Source organism: Emydura macquarii, unplaced genomic scaffold, assembly GCF_026122565.2.
Source record: "Emydura macquarii macquarii isolate MOO-44397 ecotype Brisbane River unplaced genomic scaffold, CSIRO-AGI_Emac_v2 contig_1451, whole genome shotgun sequence".
In the NCBI taxonomy this organism is placed as follows: domain Eukaryota; kingdom Metazoa; phylum Chordata; order Testudines; family Chelidae; genus Emydura; species Emydura macquarii.
This window is the reverse complement of record NW_027131588.1, coordinates 24,821,128-24,834,376: the sequence shown is the minus strand read 5'-3', so window position 1 is coordinate 24,834,376 and position 13,249 is coordinate 24,821,128. Positions and strand designations below refer to the sequence as shown.

General features: G+C 45.0%; 1 protein-coding gene across 4 annotated transcripts in view; it reads right to left on the bottom strand.

Annotated features, from left to right (window-relative positions):
- PIGG (phosphatidylinositol glycan anchor biosynthesis class G (EMM blood group)) overlaps positions 1-11,533 on the bottom strand; it is a 90,074-nt gene extending 78,541 nt beyond the window's left edge. For all 4 annotated transcript variants that reach the window (XM_067553406.1, XM_067553408.1, XM_067553409.1 and 1 more), the window contains exons 1-2: positions 11,332-11,533; positions 8,900-9,105 (exon numbers count right to left, since the gene is read on the bottom strand). In XM_067553406.1, coding sequence (XP_067409507.1) covers positions 8,900-9,105; positions 11,332-11,491 — 366 coding nt within the window. In that variant the 5' untranslated portion in view covers positions 11,492-11,533. The remainder of the gene's footprint in view (positions 1-8,899; positions 9,106-11,331) is intronic.
- Between the last annotated feature and the right edge of the window lie 1,716 nt (positions 11,534-13,249).

Genomic DNA, 13,249 nt, shown 5'->3' with positions numbered 1-13,249 from the left:
TAACTACAATATATTTACTAAGCCTAGAGAGCTAAGCAGTTACTCAGAAGGCTGTACACAGGAATGGCTTTCTTCAGGAGCTCCACCAGAGAGTCAATGGATCTTTTGGTCCAACTGGTAGCACTTTTCACTGAGTTAGGTGTTGATGGAGTTATTTGTCTAAATAGTGACTTGTTATACTTTTTTATAAACAGCCTTTACTTAATTATTTCTTTACTCATTATCATATATGCTAATTATTTACACTGGGTTTTTACTTTTAACTACATTTTATTTTCACAATGATAATTGGGGTCATCAATACAACATTTGGTGATACGAGGGGCGGTGTAAAAGTATGCCCCTTGGCAATAAAACAGTGTACTCCCAGACGTTCAATTACCATTATCTATGTGCAGCTGCAAGCAATACATGTTGTATATTTTGTCTTGATATGTGCCGTGGTATGCAGAAAATGAGACATTTACAAGGTACTCAGTAGTCTTATTTATTTTTGCCAACTGGAAGATGTTATGCTACAGGGGTTAGAATAGCCAAGCAAGCAACTGAAGCTATGCTAGACCTGTAGGACAGTGGTCAAGCAACTCAAATTGTACTGGGCCTCCAACAATGCTGTCACTGGTGGAATTTGGAAAGCACTTCAAGAGACATTGAAGAAAGAAATATCTCACCAGAAAGTTAAACTGCAGGCAATAAAGAAGTAAATGGATCAAACACTGACTCCACCTCATTTTCTTGCGAGCATTCTCAACCCCAGATATAAAGGTAGACGCCTAACTTCTGAAGAAAATGATGCTGCCATGGCATGGGCATCTCAAAATCACTCCTCAGTTATGCCAGTCATAATAAATTTCAGAGCTGGAGCAAAACCATTTAAACAGTACATGTTTACTGATGATGTTTTGAACAAAGTCACTCCCCTGAATTGGTGGAAATCATTAGCCAAGCACCTTGAAACGGAGTTCCTTCAGTTGCTAAGCCAACTTTTCACAGCAGTAGCTTCCTCTGCAGACACAGAATATTTTCATCGTTTGGTATTATTCACTGAAAGCTAAGAAAATCGACTGGGAGTTAAAAAGCGGGAAAACTCGTATGTCTGTTTCAATCTATGAATAAAAATGACAGTGGGAGTGGGGAAGATGAGAACTAATTGTAGACGTTTTAAGGACAGCGTATGGTTAGTGTTGTGATGACTTGTCTGTTAGAGTTAATAAAATCTGAAAATTAAAAATTAAAAAAAAAAAAGTTTAAGGACAGCCATCAGCCGGCAACTCAGGAGACTGCTGCAATTGCAAATGTGAAACATTTATGTAACATTTAAGATTTAGTTTAATAAAATATAAGTGCACATCGTCAAGAATGTCTTTTGCAAACCAAACATTTTGATAAGTAGAAACAAGAAGCTGAGGCTACACAATGCTTCGGTGGTCAGTATCCTGATTTATGGGACTGAAAAATGGCCCCTCATTGTCTAGATTGAAGAGAAGTTGGATGCCACTCAATGAAGCATCTCCAAGTGACTGAAAACAAAATGGTTCAAGTCAAATGAAGAGACCCGTCTTCTAACTAAAAAGGTCCCGTTCTCTCAACCAGTCACCCAATGCTCTCAAAGGTGGTATGGTCATTCGCTCCGAATGTCTACCAACCTTCCCTTTGAGAATCATCTTTGACTTCGACCCTATGAAAGCAGGATAGAAAAGACAAAGACACACCCACCCAAAAGACCTAAGCATCAGCCACCCATCTCATACAGTCATTTTACCTTGTAATACACCAGTTTTGGTTCAGGACAGAAGACAATGGAGACCTGTAATGCACTCGGTGGCCTCTATGCTTTCTCGACAACGTAAGAACTAACTAGTTAGCTATGCAACTAGAAGGGATGTAAGCTTTTTCATTTTTTAATTAAACATTTGATTCTGGAGGAGAAGACTGACCCTAAACTCCACAGTTGCCGTGGAATTTTGAGGACAAGGAATTTCAATAACCCAGTTGTAAAGCAACTTGAGAAGTCAGTTCTTAGGAGCATCCCTCCTCATGTAGAGCTTCTATATAGCATAAATTCCAGTCATGCAACCAAAGTATTAGAAAGGCATTTTAAAATCATATTATTAAAGAAAATCTTGGTTTCAAAAGCCAGTTATGGTTGCTAAGTGACTATAGAGTAGTTTCTTACCACATCATTTACATAATCGAAGCACTAAAAGCAAAGAAATGAATAGTGAGCTTCATAAATCTTACACTGCCCATAAACACATTATCTAATACGAAGAAATGTTTGAACTCTGACTTACAGATTTCAACATCTTGATTTCAGCATCTTTTAACAGATACTGTTCAGACAATATTTTAACAGATACTATTCAGACAATATTTTAACAGATACTGTTCAGACAATATATTTAAACACTTGATTACATTTTCATGAAGTACTCATGGTTGCTGTTTGAGAATAATGTACATGGAGTTTAATAACAGTGTGCATGACTGGTGATCCTGGGCACCCCTCAATACTAACTGGCAGATGGCGCACCATACTATAACTCACATCAGGCCTGACACACGCATTGCCCCAACATACTGTTGGCATAATCTGTATTTAAAAGGCGTCACATGAGGGCTCATATGCAACCTGGTAACACGATGGTCCCAAATCATTGTGTGGTGTATGTACAAAGTGTATAGAGCTTTAGATGTGCACTGGAAATGTTCCTAAAATGTGTTTGGTAGGAAGCACATAAGCTCAGCCTGCCCTAGACCAAGGAATGTGTACTTGTCTAATCAGCTTAATCGCAGGCAGAGGACAATGCATGCACATTTATACATAAAGTAAACAAAGCCATCAAGTTAAACGAGCAAGAGAAAAGACTGCTTAATGATTACACCAGGGGACAAAATCTGCACCCCAGGAAATCTTCATCGCTCTTGAAACAGAGACAATTGACTGAATAATAAGGAGAAACAGAGATGCTTTGGTTATCTATCACTGAGGGGACCTGGGTTCAACGCCCTCTGAGCCTATGAAAGTTGGATCCTCTTGGCATGGAAGGCAGTAGAAGGAAACTGACTCAGGATAGGTCTTCACTGCCGCAGCACCAGGCATCTGTGCAGACCCACTCAGTCAATCAGAGAGCACTCTCTGGTAGACTGAATTCACCTCCCTGAAAGGAGTAAGGCTGTGTCAACGGGAGAGCGTCTCCCATCAACTAAGTGCCATGAAGACGCCATGGTATGTGAACGTAAGTACATCGACAGGATATGCGCAAGCTACATTACGTAGCTTGCACATCTCCCGTTGACCGCCACCACAAATGTAGACCAGCCCTCAGACTTTAAAGCAAGAGGGGACCATTATCATCATCTAGTCTGATGTCCTGTACATCACAGGCCACAGAACCTCATCTACCCACTCCTGTGGTAGGCCCATAAGCTCTGGCTGAATTACAGAAATTCTCAAATAATGATTTAAAGACTTCAAGTTACAGAGAATCCACCATTTATTCTAGTTCAAACCAGCAAATGACAAGTGTCCCAAGCTACAAAGGAAGGCAAAAATCCCAGGGCCTTTGCCAATCTGACCTGGGGGGAAATTCCTTCCTGACCCCAAATATAGAGATCAGTTAGACCCTGAGCATGTGGTCAAGCCCCACCAGCCAGACACCTGGGAAAGAATTCTCAGAAGTAAGTCCAACCTTCTCCTCCCTTCCCTCCCAATCTAGTGTCCCATCTCTAGGGGTTGGAGATATTTGCTAATCATCATCACGGAAGGGCCATATGCCATTTTAAGCACCTCATTATACCATCCCCTCCATAAATGTATCAAGCTCAGTCTTGAAATAAGTTACATATTTTTGCACCCACTACTACCCTTGGAAGGCTATTCCAAAACGTCACTCCTCTGATGGTTAGAAACCTTCATCTAATTTCAAAACTAAACTTGTTGATAGCCAGTTTATATCCATTTGGTCCAGTGCCAACATTAGCTCTTAACTTAAATAATTGCTCTCCTTCTCTGGTATTTATCCCTCTGTATTTACAGGCAGCAATTATATATCCCCTCAGCCTTCATTTTGTTAGGCTAAACAAGCCAATCTCCTTAAGCCTCCTCCAGTAAGATAGGTTCTCCATTCCTCTTATCATTCTAGTACCCTTCTCTGCACCTGTTCATTTGAATACATCTTTCTTAAACATGGTAGAGCAGAATCGTAGACCATGGTAGACCAGACTATATTCCACATGAGGTCTTACCAGTGACTTGTATATTGGTAACAACACTTCCTTATCTCTACTGGAAATACCTCGCCTGATGAATCCTAGATTGCATTAGCCTTTTTCATGGCCACACCACATTGGCAGCTCATCGTTATCCTGTGATCGACCAATTCACAGAGGTCTTTCTCCTCTGTTGCTTCTGATACGTTCCCAGCTTATAGCAAAAATTCTTGTTGTTAGCTCCTAAATGCATGACTTTGGCCCTATTAAATTTCACCTCATTTCTATTTTTCCAGTTTTCAAGATCATCCAAGTCCTCATCAGTGATATTCTGGTCCTCTTCCATATTAGCAATACCTCCCAACTTTGCATCATCCAGAAATGTTATTAGTACGCTCCCATTTTTTGTGCCAAGGTCATTTATTAAAATATTAAATAAGATTGGTCCCAAAACGAACCCTGATGAACTCTACTAGCAGCCTCCCTCCAGCCTGATAGCTCACCTTTCAGCATGACCCATTGTAGTCGTCCCTTTAACCAGTTCCTTACCCACCTTTTGATTCTCATATTAATCTCCATCTTCTCCAATTTAACTAACAACTGCCCATGTAGAACTGTATCAAACGCCTTACTGAAATCCAGGTAGATTAGATCTACTGCATTTCCTTTGTCTAGAGAACGGCTTATCTTCTCAAAGAAAGGTCAGGTTGGTCTGGCATGATCTACCTTTTGTGAAACTATGTGGTATATCTCAGTTACCAATTATCTCTATGTCCTTAACTATGCTATCTTTTAAAATTTCTTCTAAGACCTTGCATACAATTGATGGGCCTGCCTCCTGGATCACTTCCTTTTCTTTTCTTAAATATAGGTACTATATTTGCAATTCTCCAATGATAGGGTACAACCCCCAAATAGACAGATTCATTTAAAATCTTGCTATCGAGACTGCAATTTCATGTGCCACTTCCTTTAATATTTTTGGATGGAGATTATCTGGGGCCCCAATTTGGTCCCATTAGGGTGTCCAAGTTTGGCTTCAAACTTGGATGTTGTAATTTCTACTTCCTTATCCTCATTCCCCATTAGCCACTCGGCCACTGTTCCCAAGCTCCTCATCACCTTTATTAAAAACTGAGGCGAAGTATTCATTTAGATATTGGGTGTTTAATCCCCTCCCCATTTTCAGTGTTTAGCAGTCCCACTTCTTTTCTCTGTATTTATACAACTAAAGAAACTTTGACTATTTAATTTCCTTTGTGAGGTACAAATTGGCTTGGCTTTTGGCAGTTCTCACTTTTTCCCTACACTTTCTAACCTCCAAGACATAGCATTCCATGCTGAACCATCCCTTCAATTCCTTGTAAGCCTTCTGCTTTCTCTTAGAAATTCGTCTGACATTCTTGTTCATCCAGTTTGGTCTGCAGCCCTTCCCTACAATTTGTTTCCCCTTGCTTGGAGGACAAGCGTGGAATTACTTTCAGATCCTTGTGTTTTTGAGTTCAGTCCACTAATTAAAAAAACTAAGGTAATTAGTTAAGGTAAAGTTGCCCTTTTGAAATCAAGGGCCTCAGTTGCAGACCTATTTTGTTTATCTTTCCATTTAGTTTAAACTGAATTAACTCATGATCACTCCAATCAAGGTTCTCCTCTACTACCAGTTCTTCTGTGAAATCCTTGCTATTTACCAAAAGTATATTTAAAATAGCATCACTTCTTCTTGGTTCAGTGACTGTTTGGTGAAGAATCTGTCAGTAATTACATCCAGGAATATATGGGACCTACCATTTTTAGTAGCACTTTTCCTCCAATCTATATCTGAAAAATTTAAGTTTTCCGTAATCACACAATTCCCAGTAGTATTTATTTCACTACAAATTTTAAAGAAGTCTCTATTCATATCCAAATCGGATACTGGTAGTTTGAAGCATACCTCTAGTACTATAGGTGAGAAACCTGTTTAGACAAAGATAGTAACTTGCTGAAATTAAATTTTAATCACCAAAAATGTGTTTTGTTTTACTTGAAACCACACTTGTTTCTTTTATTCTTATCACTTAAATCTCTGTTCTATGTTAATAGGCTTATTCTTGTTTTATTACCAAAAAAAACCCACCTCAATGCTGTGTATTAAAGTGAAGTTTGAGTCTTCAGCTAAACTAGTAGGCTGCCGTGTGCTTTGTTTCTTTGGAGGCAGTGAACTGAACTTCTAAGTGCATCCAGCGAGAGGAATCAGATGCTGCAGAGACATGTCTCTGAGGAACTTGTGAATTGGGGTTCATTGATTGTTACTTGCAAGAAATGATTTGGACTGCGGAGGTAGATGAGGTGGCATGTCAAAGCAGCAGCAAAGCTCTCTGCTGCTGAGGCTGATTGGGGTAATGAAGTAGCTCCCCAAGCAGGACATCACAGTGACATTGTAGAGCTAATATTTAGTTGTAATAGACTTCATGTTTACAATAGGGCTGGGGTTTCAAAGGCTCATTGAAACTTACATTTAAACAGAAACCACAACACCCTAGCACCCAATCTTTTGTCCCTAGTCTTTACACAGACGATCTGAAGAGTCACACTGGATCTGATCTTCCAAGTAGGAGTGAACATTGGGGCCTCAACAGCCTACCCTCCTGGTCCATAAACTCTCTCAGCGTGGTACAGATCAGAGGTTTCTCTATCCCCACCATCTTTCTGGATCGACTGAGCGGTCAGTGTAGACCCGCTCAACGAATCAGGAAGTCAACATAGTAAATCACCCCCTCAAGTAGTGTTGCGCTGCGTCGACAGGAACACTGTTCCCGTCGGCACAGCGCAGTGAAAAACAGCACGCAGAAGGGAAGCACAGCAGTCAACAGGAGTTATGCAAGATACTCTGCGTAGCTTGGGTAACTCCCGTTGACTGCCGCCAAATTTCCAGGTAAGTGTAGACCAGGACTTAAACCCGATCAGAATCCATCTACAAGCAACACAAAGACTTTTTGCAAAATTATGCTGCCTCAGTAAAGAACATTATTTCTTGTCCATCAAAACCATAAAATCATGAACGGCAGAGCTATTTTGTCCTGTGAACTAGCCAATCAATCTAGGCTGCACAATCACTGGACTCAAGTGCTGACTACTGCAAAGAGCTCTCAACCTATTCTACAGAAAAGATCAACTAAATTCAAGAGAAACTCACCAAGGCTGACCGTCCTAAACCAGATCATTTAGCATTAATCTCTCCACTGCTTCTGGTGGAGTTTGGGCCTGTCATGTACAATGAAACCCCAGAATCTGAAAGACATTCAAGTCACCTCTCCCACCAAACAGAGCTAGTGTCGTCTATTCCACCCTCCACAAACCTCCACAGTCGGGACTAAAATTCTGGTTCTACAACTCCAAAGCTATAGGCCCCTACTAAAAGCTCTGTTAGTTATCAGTTAGAGAGAAACCCTTTTCTTAGTAGCTTAGAAAGAGTATCAGAGCAAAGTATTTAAGCAGTGCCCTATCCTGCTCCCAATGAAATCAATGACAGAAGAGCTCTCATTAAAAATCAGTAAGAGCAGGACTGGCACCCAACCCTCTACAACAAATTTCAACTTTATCTAATTACAAGCTATTTTGTTCGACTGTCACTGTTGCAAATGTTCAAAGATATTTAACACATGAAGAGTTTGACATGGTCATAAAGTCAGTTTTATATCAAGGAAACAAGAGGCAATGAAAACCACTAGACCAAGACTGAGGAGACTTGGGTTATATTCCTTGCTCTGCCATTAGCCTACAAGCTGACCTAGAGGAAATCATTTCATCTCCATGCCTGTTTCCCCCTTCTGTAAAATGAGGAGGAGCATCTTATTTCATACAGCACTGAGAGTTAAATATTAGACAAACATCCACAATTTGATTGTAGTGATCTGAAACTCAGTTACACCAATTCTCTTAAAAACACTTGGCAAAAACATTCATTTACTAGATCAAATCTGGATTTTAGGTCAAATCAGTTTTTCCCATTCAAAGTTACAAGAAGGGACTAGAGTAGGTTTTTAAATGGAAACCATTGGCAAACAACTAGAGAGAGGCAACTGCCTCTCCAGAACACTAAAAATAACTTAACTAAAGCTATTTGTAATACTATCTTAACAGCTCTTACATTTTCTCTTTCACTATCAATTGTGGAGCGAATATGTGAAGATTAAGAAGTGATAACCATTGTCCTTTCCCCTTCCATCATGTCTCTTCAGTGGAAGCTCTCTGCCTTCCTTTCCAGCACGTCTTCTCCAACTTGCAAGGAAACTTGGGGGAGCTAAATCAGGACCAACTGGTGGCCATGCTTCCCTGTCACCATTACACCAAAATATCAGTATCCTATACTGATACTGCAGCAGAAGTGCTCTTAAGCTTATTAAAGGAGTGAAACGGTGCAACACCCATATGTTCTCAATCTTGAAAATAGAAAGAATTGGTCCAGAGCATCAACCCTTTTCAGTCAATAAAGCCTGCAACTACAGTAGTTCAGGTACTGCTGTGAGAGATGGGATGATAACCTCCTTTCCATTCTCAACTCCTGTAACACTAAGGCATGCAGAACAAAACGTGTCATACTAACTTGGATTCCTGGCAGGGTAGGGCACAATGCTACTTGTGAATAACCAGGATCAACAACTAAGAAATTACAACATATTAAGATAACCAAAATGGGATTGTTTACCTTAATTCGAGGCATGGTGACAGTGGGTGGCTTTGCTTCAGCTATGAAACTGTGGCATGTTCCTTTTTCAACAAGTTGTGTAGTGTAGGGCATGAACTGTTTACCCTTTGAGCCAAATACAAAATCATCTCTCAAAGCGTCTATCAACACAATGACAACTTTTTTGAAAAGAGGTGATGGAATCTTGGTCCAATTAGAAGTCACTCCTAAAACAAATGCAAAAATAAAATGTTTAGGCCTCAATACAAGTTAAGGGTTCACAATAAAAGTGATCAGCACTTCCCAAACTTCACATAAGATTTCTGCAATAGTTGTAATTGTCAATGACAGCAATTTTAAGTTAGGAAGTCAGTCCATGTTTTCAAGATTTGAAATTCCAGTCTATTGCCAGTATTTGACAGTGCATGTTCTGGTTTTGACTGTAAACAAAACAGGACCGTACCGTTTTTAGCTCACCTGCAGATGGAGTCTATGTCTATCCCTATCCACCTTGGCTTGGGCAACAGAATTTTCATGAAGTTTCAGTCCATGCATTCTTTAGTCTGACTAAGGTCCCAATAATGCACTCAATCAATTCTGACCTGCAGTGTTGTCCATCAGTGAGGGAAAGCGCTAGATGTAATGAATGGAAATTGGGTAAAATGGTTTGTGAGCCCTCTAGTGGCTACCACTGCATTTTATGTTTTTGAATCCAGCTAGTAGTTTTTATACAGAACTTCCTTGTATGTTGTAAAAACAAGAGTCCTGTAGCACCTTAAAGACTAACAAATTCCTGTGGGCATAGGCTTGTTAGTCTTTAAGGTGCTACAGGACTCTCGTTGTTTTTGCTGAATACACACTGACATAGCTACCCCTCTGGAACTTGTATGTTGTGTATATCTAGAAAATATGGTTATTTGGAATCCTATTGTGCCTGTGCTTTTATGTATTTTGTTACATAAAGAACAAAAAACACCAGTCATTCGCTCAAAGGTAGGGATTCAACTGAAACAAGTACTAATCATGCTGTCTTACTCCTCACTGCCAGGGGAAGTATAGCAAGAGCAGTCAAGATTCATAGAATCAACAATTTGTGGCAGCAGCCCCACTTCCTCCTGCTCAAGGGAAGCTAGCAGACTAGTGCCATAACTGAGGGGTGCAGGGAAGTGGCGGCCCAGTCCCACCCCCTAAGGAGCAGGGGCACTGGTGGGCTAGGCGGGGATCTCATGGATGGCTGACCTAGAGCAGACAATGGAGCCGAGCTCACTCCATGCTGCCATTGCTACTTCTTATCCAACTGACAGAGACACAGGGACCGGTCGAATTAAACTTTTTTTTTTTACCCCTTTCCTCTGCCAGTGCCTCAACTCCTGCTGGGTTTATTCTTCCTAATGAACCATAAAAACAAATAAACCAAAAGACCCAAAGCACTAGGGCAGCTAGATCTGGTTTTCCAGCTTCCAGCCCAAAGCAAACTTTTAAAGCCAAATTCGAACCATCTGTAAAAGGGTTTAATAATGAAATTGCAGTCACGCTGTTAATTAGAATATGAACGCAGCTGTTATAAAAAAAAAGGTTTGGGGGCCATGGCAGACAGAGAGGACCCGTGATGGAAAGGAATTAATGTCTCAAATAAGCATAGATGAGTGTGATCCACGTACAGATGCAATGTCTGCCCTCGCTCAATGCCCCGTGTGTGTGTGTGTGTGTAAGTGCTAATTACACATCCAAGAATTGTCTTGCTGTCAGTGCTTAGACTTGACAAGGTTTGTGAAAACGGAAAAGTGAGCCAGAGCCAGGCCAGGCAGAGTTACATGGGCCAAGGGCAGAAGGGGGGCGGGCAGGAGAGGGGCTAGTTACCTGGGCCAGGCCCAGAGAGTAAAGAAGAAATGGGGGGCAGTTAGCTGGGCGAGGCCAGGGGGAAAAAGAAGGGGGGGGGGGGGACCGAGGGCGACAGTCACCTGGACCAGATCGGCAGAGAAAAAGATATGGGGAGGGACAGTTACCTGGGGCAGGCTGGGGGAAAAGGGGGCAGGGAGGGGCTGGTTACCTGGGCTGGCAGTGGAAGAGAAGGGGGAGAGGTTACCCGCGTGTGCCCGGGAAGGTGGCACGTGGGGGCGGTTACCTGGGCCGGGGCGGTGAGTCGCCGGCCAGAAGGAAGGGAGGACGGCAGGGCGGGAGGGGGGGGGCGGTTACCTGGGCCGGGCGGGGGGGGCGGGGGGGGGCGGCAGGACGGGAGGCGGTTACCTGGGCCGGGAGAAGGGGGGGGGAAGGGGGGGTCGGGCGGTTACCTGGGCCGGGGCGGCAGGACCTGGGCCGGGCGGGGGGGCGGGAGAGGGGGGGCGGTTACCTGGGCCGGGCGGCAGGACGGGAGAGGGGGGGGGGCGGTTACCTGGGCCGGGCGGCAGGACGGGAGAGGGGGGGGGGCGGGAAGGGAGGGGTCGGGCGGTTACCTGGGCCGGGCGGGGGCGGCTCGGCGGGCGGGAGGCCGCGGCTCTCTCCCGGGGGCAGGGACCTGACGGGCACCGGGAAGAAGCCCCTGAGGAACAGCCCCGCCCCGAGCGCCTGCAGCAGCAGGCAGCCGGCGGCGAAGACCCCCGAGCGCAGCCGCATCCTCGGCTCCGGCGACAGCCCGGCCGGCCGCGCGCTCCGAGCCCGGCGTCTCGCTCCGGTGTAGGGGCGGGGCAGGGTCCCACACCGTCCAATCAGCGGCCCAGGCGCGGTTAAGCGAGCACGACGATTGGCTAGTGACTAACCAACCAGCAGCCTCCGCCTGCAAAACAAACCGAACCTAAGCGCTTCAACCGGCCCGAGACCGGAAGAGCCCCTCAGAGAACTACAGCTCCCAGCAGTCCCTTGCTCTACAGAGCGGCGCAAGGATCAAACCGCGTTGTCGTTCCCCTCCCCTGCCCGGAGCTCTCCTAGGGACTGGGAGTCTGCTGTCTGCTCCTTGCACTGCCCCCTGGCGGAGATACTGCCCCAGGCCTGCGGGCGGTGAGTGGCTCCATAGCCAGGGCACTGCTCAGGGAAGACCCAGGCTAGGCCATGCAGAGCCAGGAGCCAGCTCCAGGCCCGGGCCTTGCATGGCAGCAGGGACCTAGCGCAGCAGTCGGGTCCCTGGTGCCCCTGGCCCCGCCCGGCTCAGGCAGTAGCTGCCCCTGGGGAGAGGGTCGAGCAAGGGCAAGGGCCGAGGAATCTGGGCCACGCTGCATCCAGCCCAGCGCCAGCGGAGCTGCGCTCCGGTCCGGTCCGTCTCCCGCCGCTGACCCGATGGGCTATGGACCCGTAGCTGCGCGACTGGCCCCCTTCCAGCTGGCAGCGATGGGGCTGCGTCGTGGCCTGCGTGGCTGCAGCTCCCGGGGGAGCTCAGCACCGCTCTCACGTAAGGCTGCCTTCGCCATGCTGGAGGTCTGGTTCCATGGCTGGTCATCCCAGCTCTACAGAGCCATCCTCTCCTACCCGCTGATGCTGCTTCTCCAGGCCCAGAAATGGTGCTGCTCCAGTATGAACTTCTGCACCAGCCGTTCTCAGTGTCATCCTGGGCTTCGTCCTCCTTCCTCCACGCTGCTGAAGCTGCTACTGTTGGAGAAGTCGCTACTGCAGCCGCATTTTCTGCTCGGTGGTATAGCAGGCAAAGTCCAAAACCATCGGGCTCCGAGAGCTGAAACACAGGCCACACAGCCTCTGCGTATGCACGGCTGCCCGGATAGCAGCAAGGCATGGTCAGGTCCGTGCTGGCTGACAGCAATTTGAAATCGGTGCTAGTCTGCCCAGAAAGAGAGGAAGCAAGGGATGGAGAGAGCCGAATCATGGGATTTTTTAAAATTTGACCTTAAGTTCCAGAATTGCACTGGCTTCCACTGTACATCCCATCACGTGCAGCGAGAAAAATCGCAGGATGCACCTTGCTCAGCAGCAAAGCAAAGGACGCTGGGATACACTCTGAGAATGCCACATGCAGTAAACCCCGGCTGTGTGATTTTTCTCGCTGCACGTTATGGGATGTACTTGGGGACACGCTGATGGGGGGGACACCACTTGCCCTGTGCACAAGCCTCTGAATAAAGGCAGTGTGAACAAGAGAGCCTTCCTTCTTTTATACACAGAGCATGCACTGTATCAGTTCAATGAAACAACTTTGCAGCATATAGCCAGTTACAATACCTTCCCCAAGATCTACTGTTTCTTCAGAAAATCCAGAAGGCTATAAGGTAACTTTTACCATCTTTCCATTTCGGTACCTGGCAAATTGTATGTATGTCAAGTCTCTGCTGGTTTAAACAGAGCCAGAGCAACACAAAGCGTTATCTAAGGGATTCCACTGACGGGTGAATGTCTACTGCATGCTACTGCAGTGGAAGTCTCAAAGGC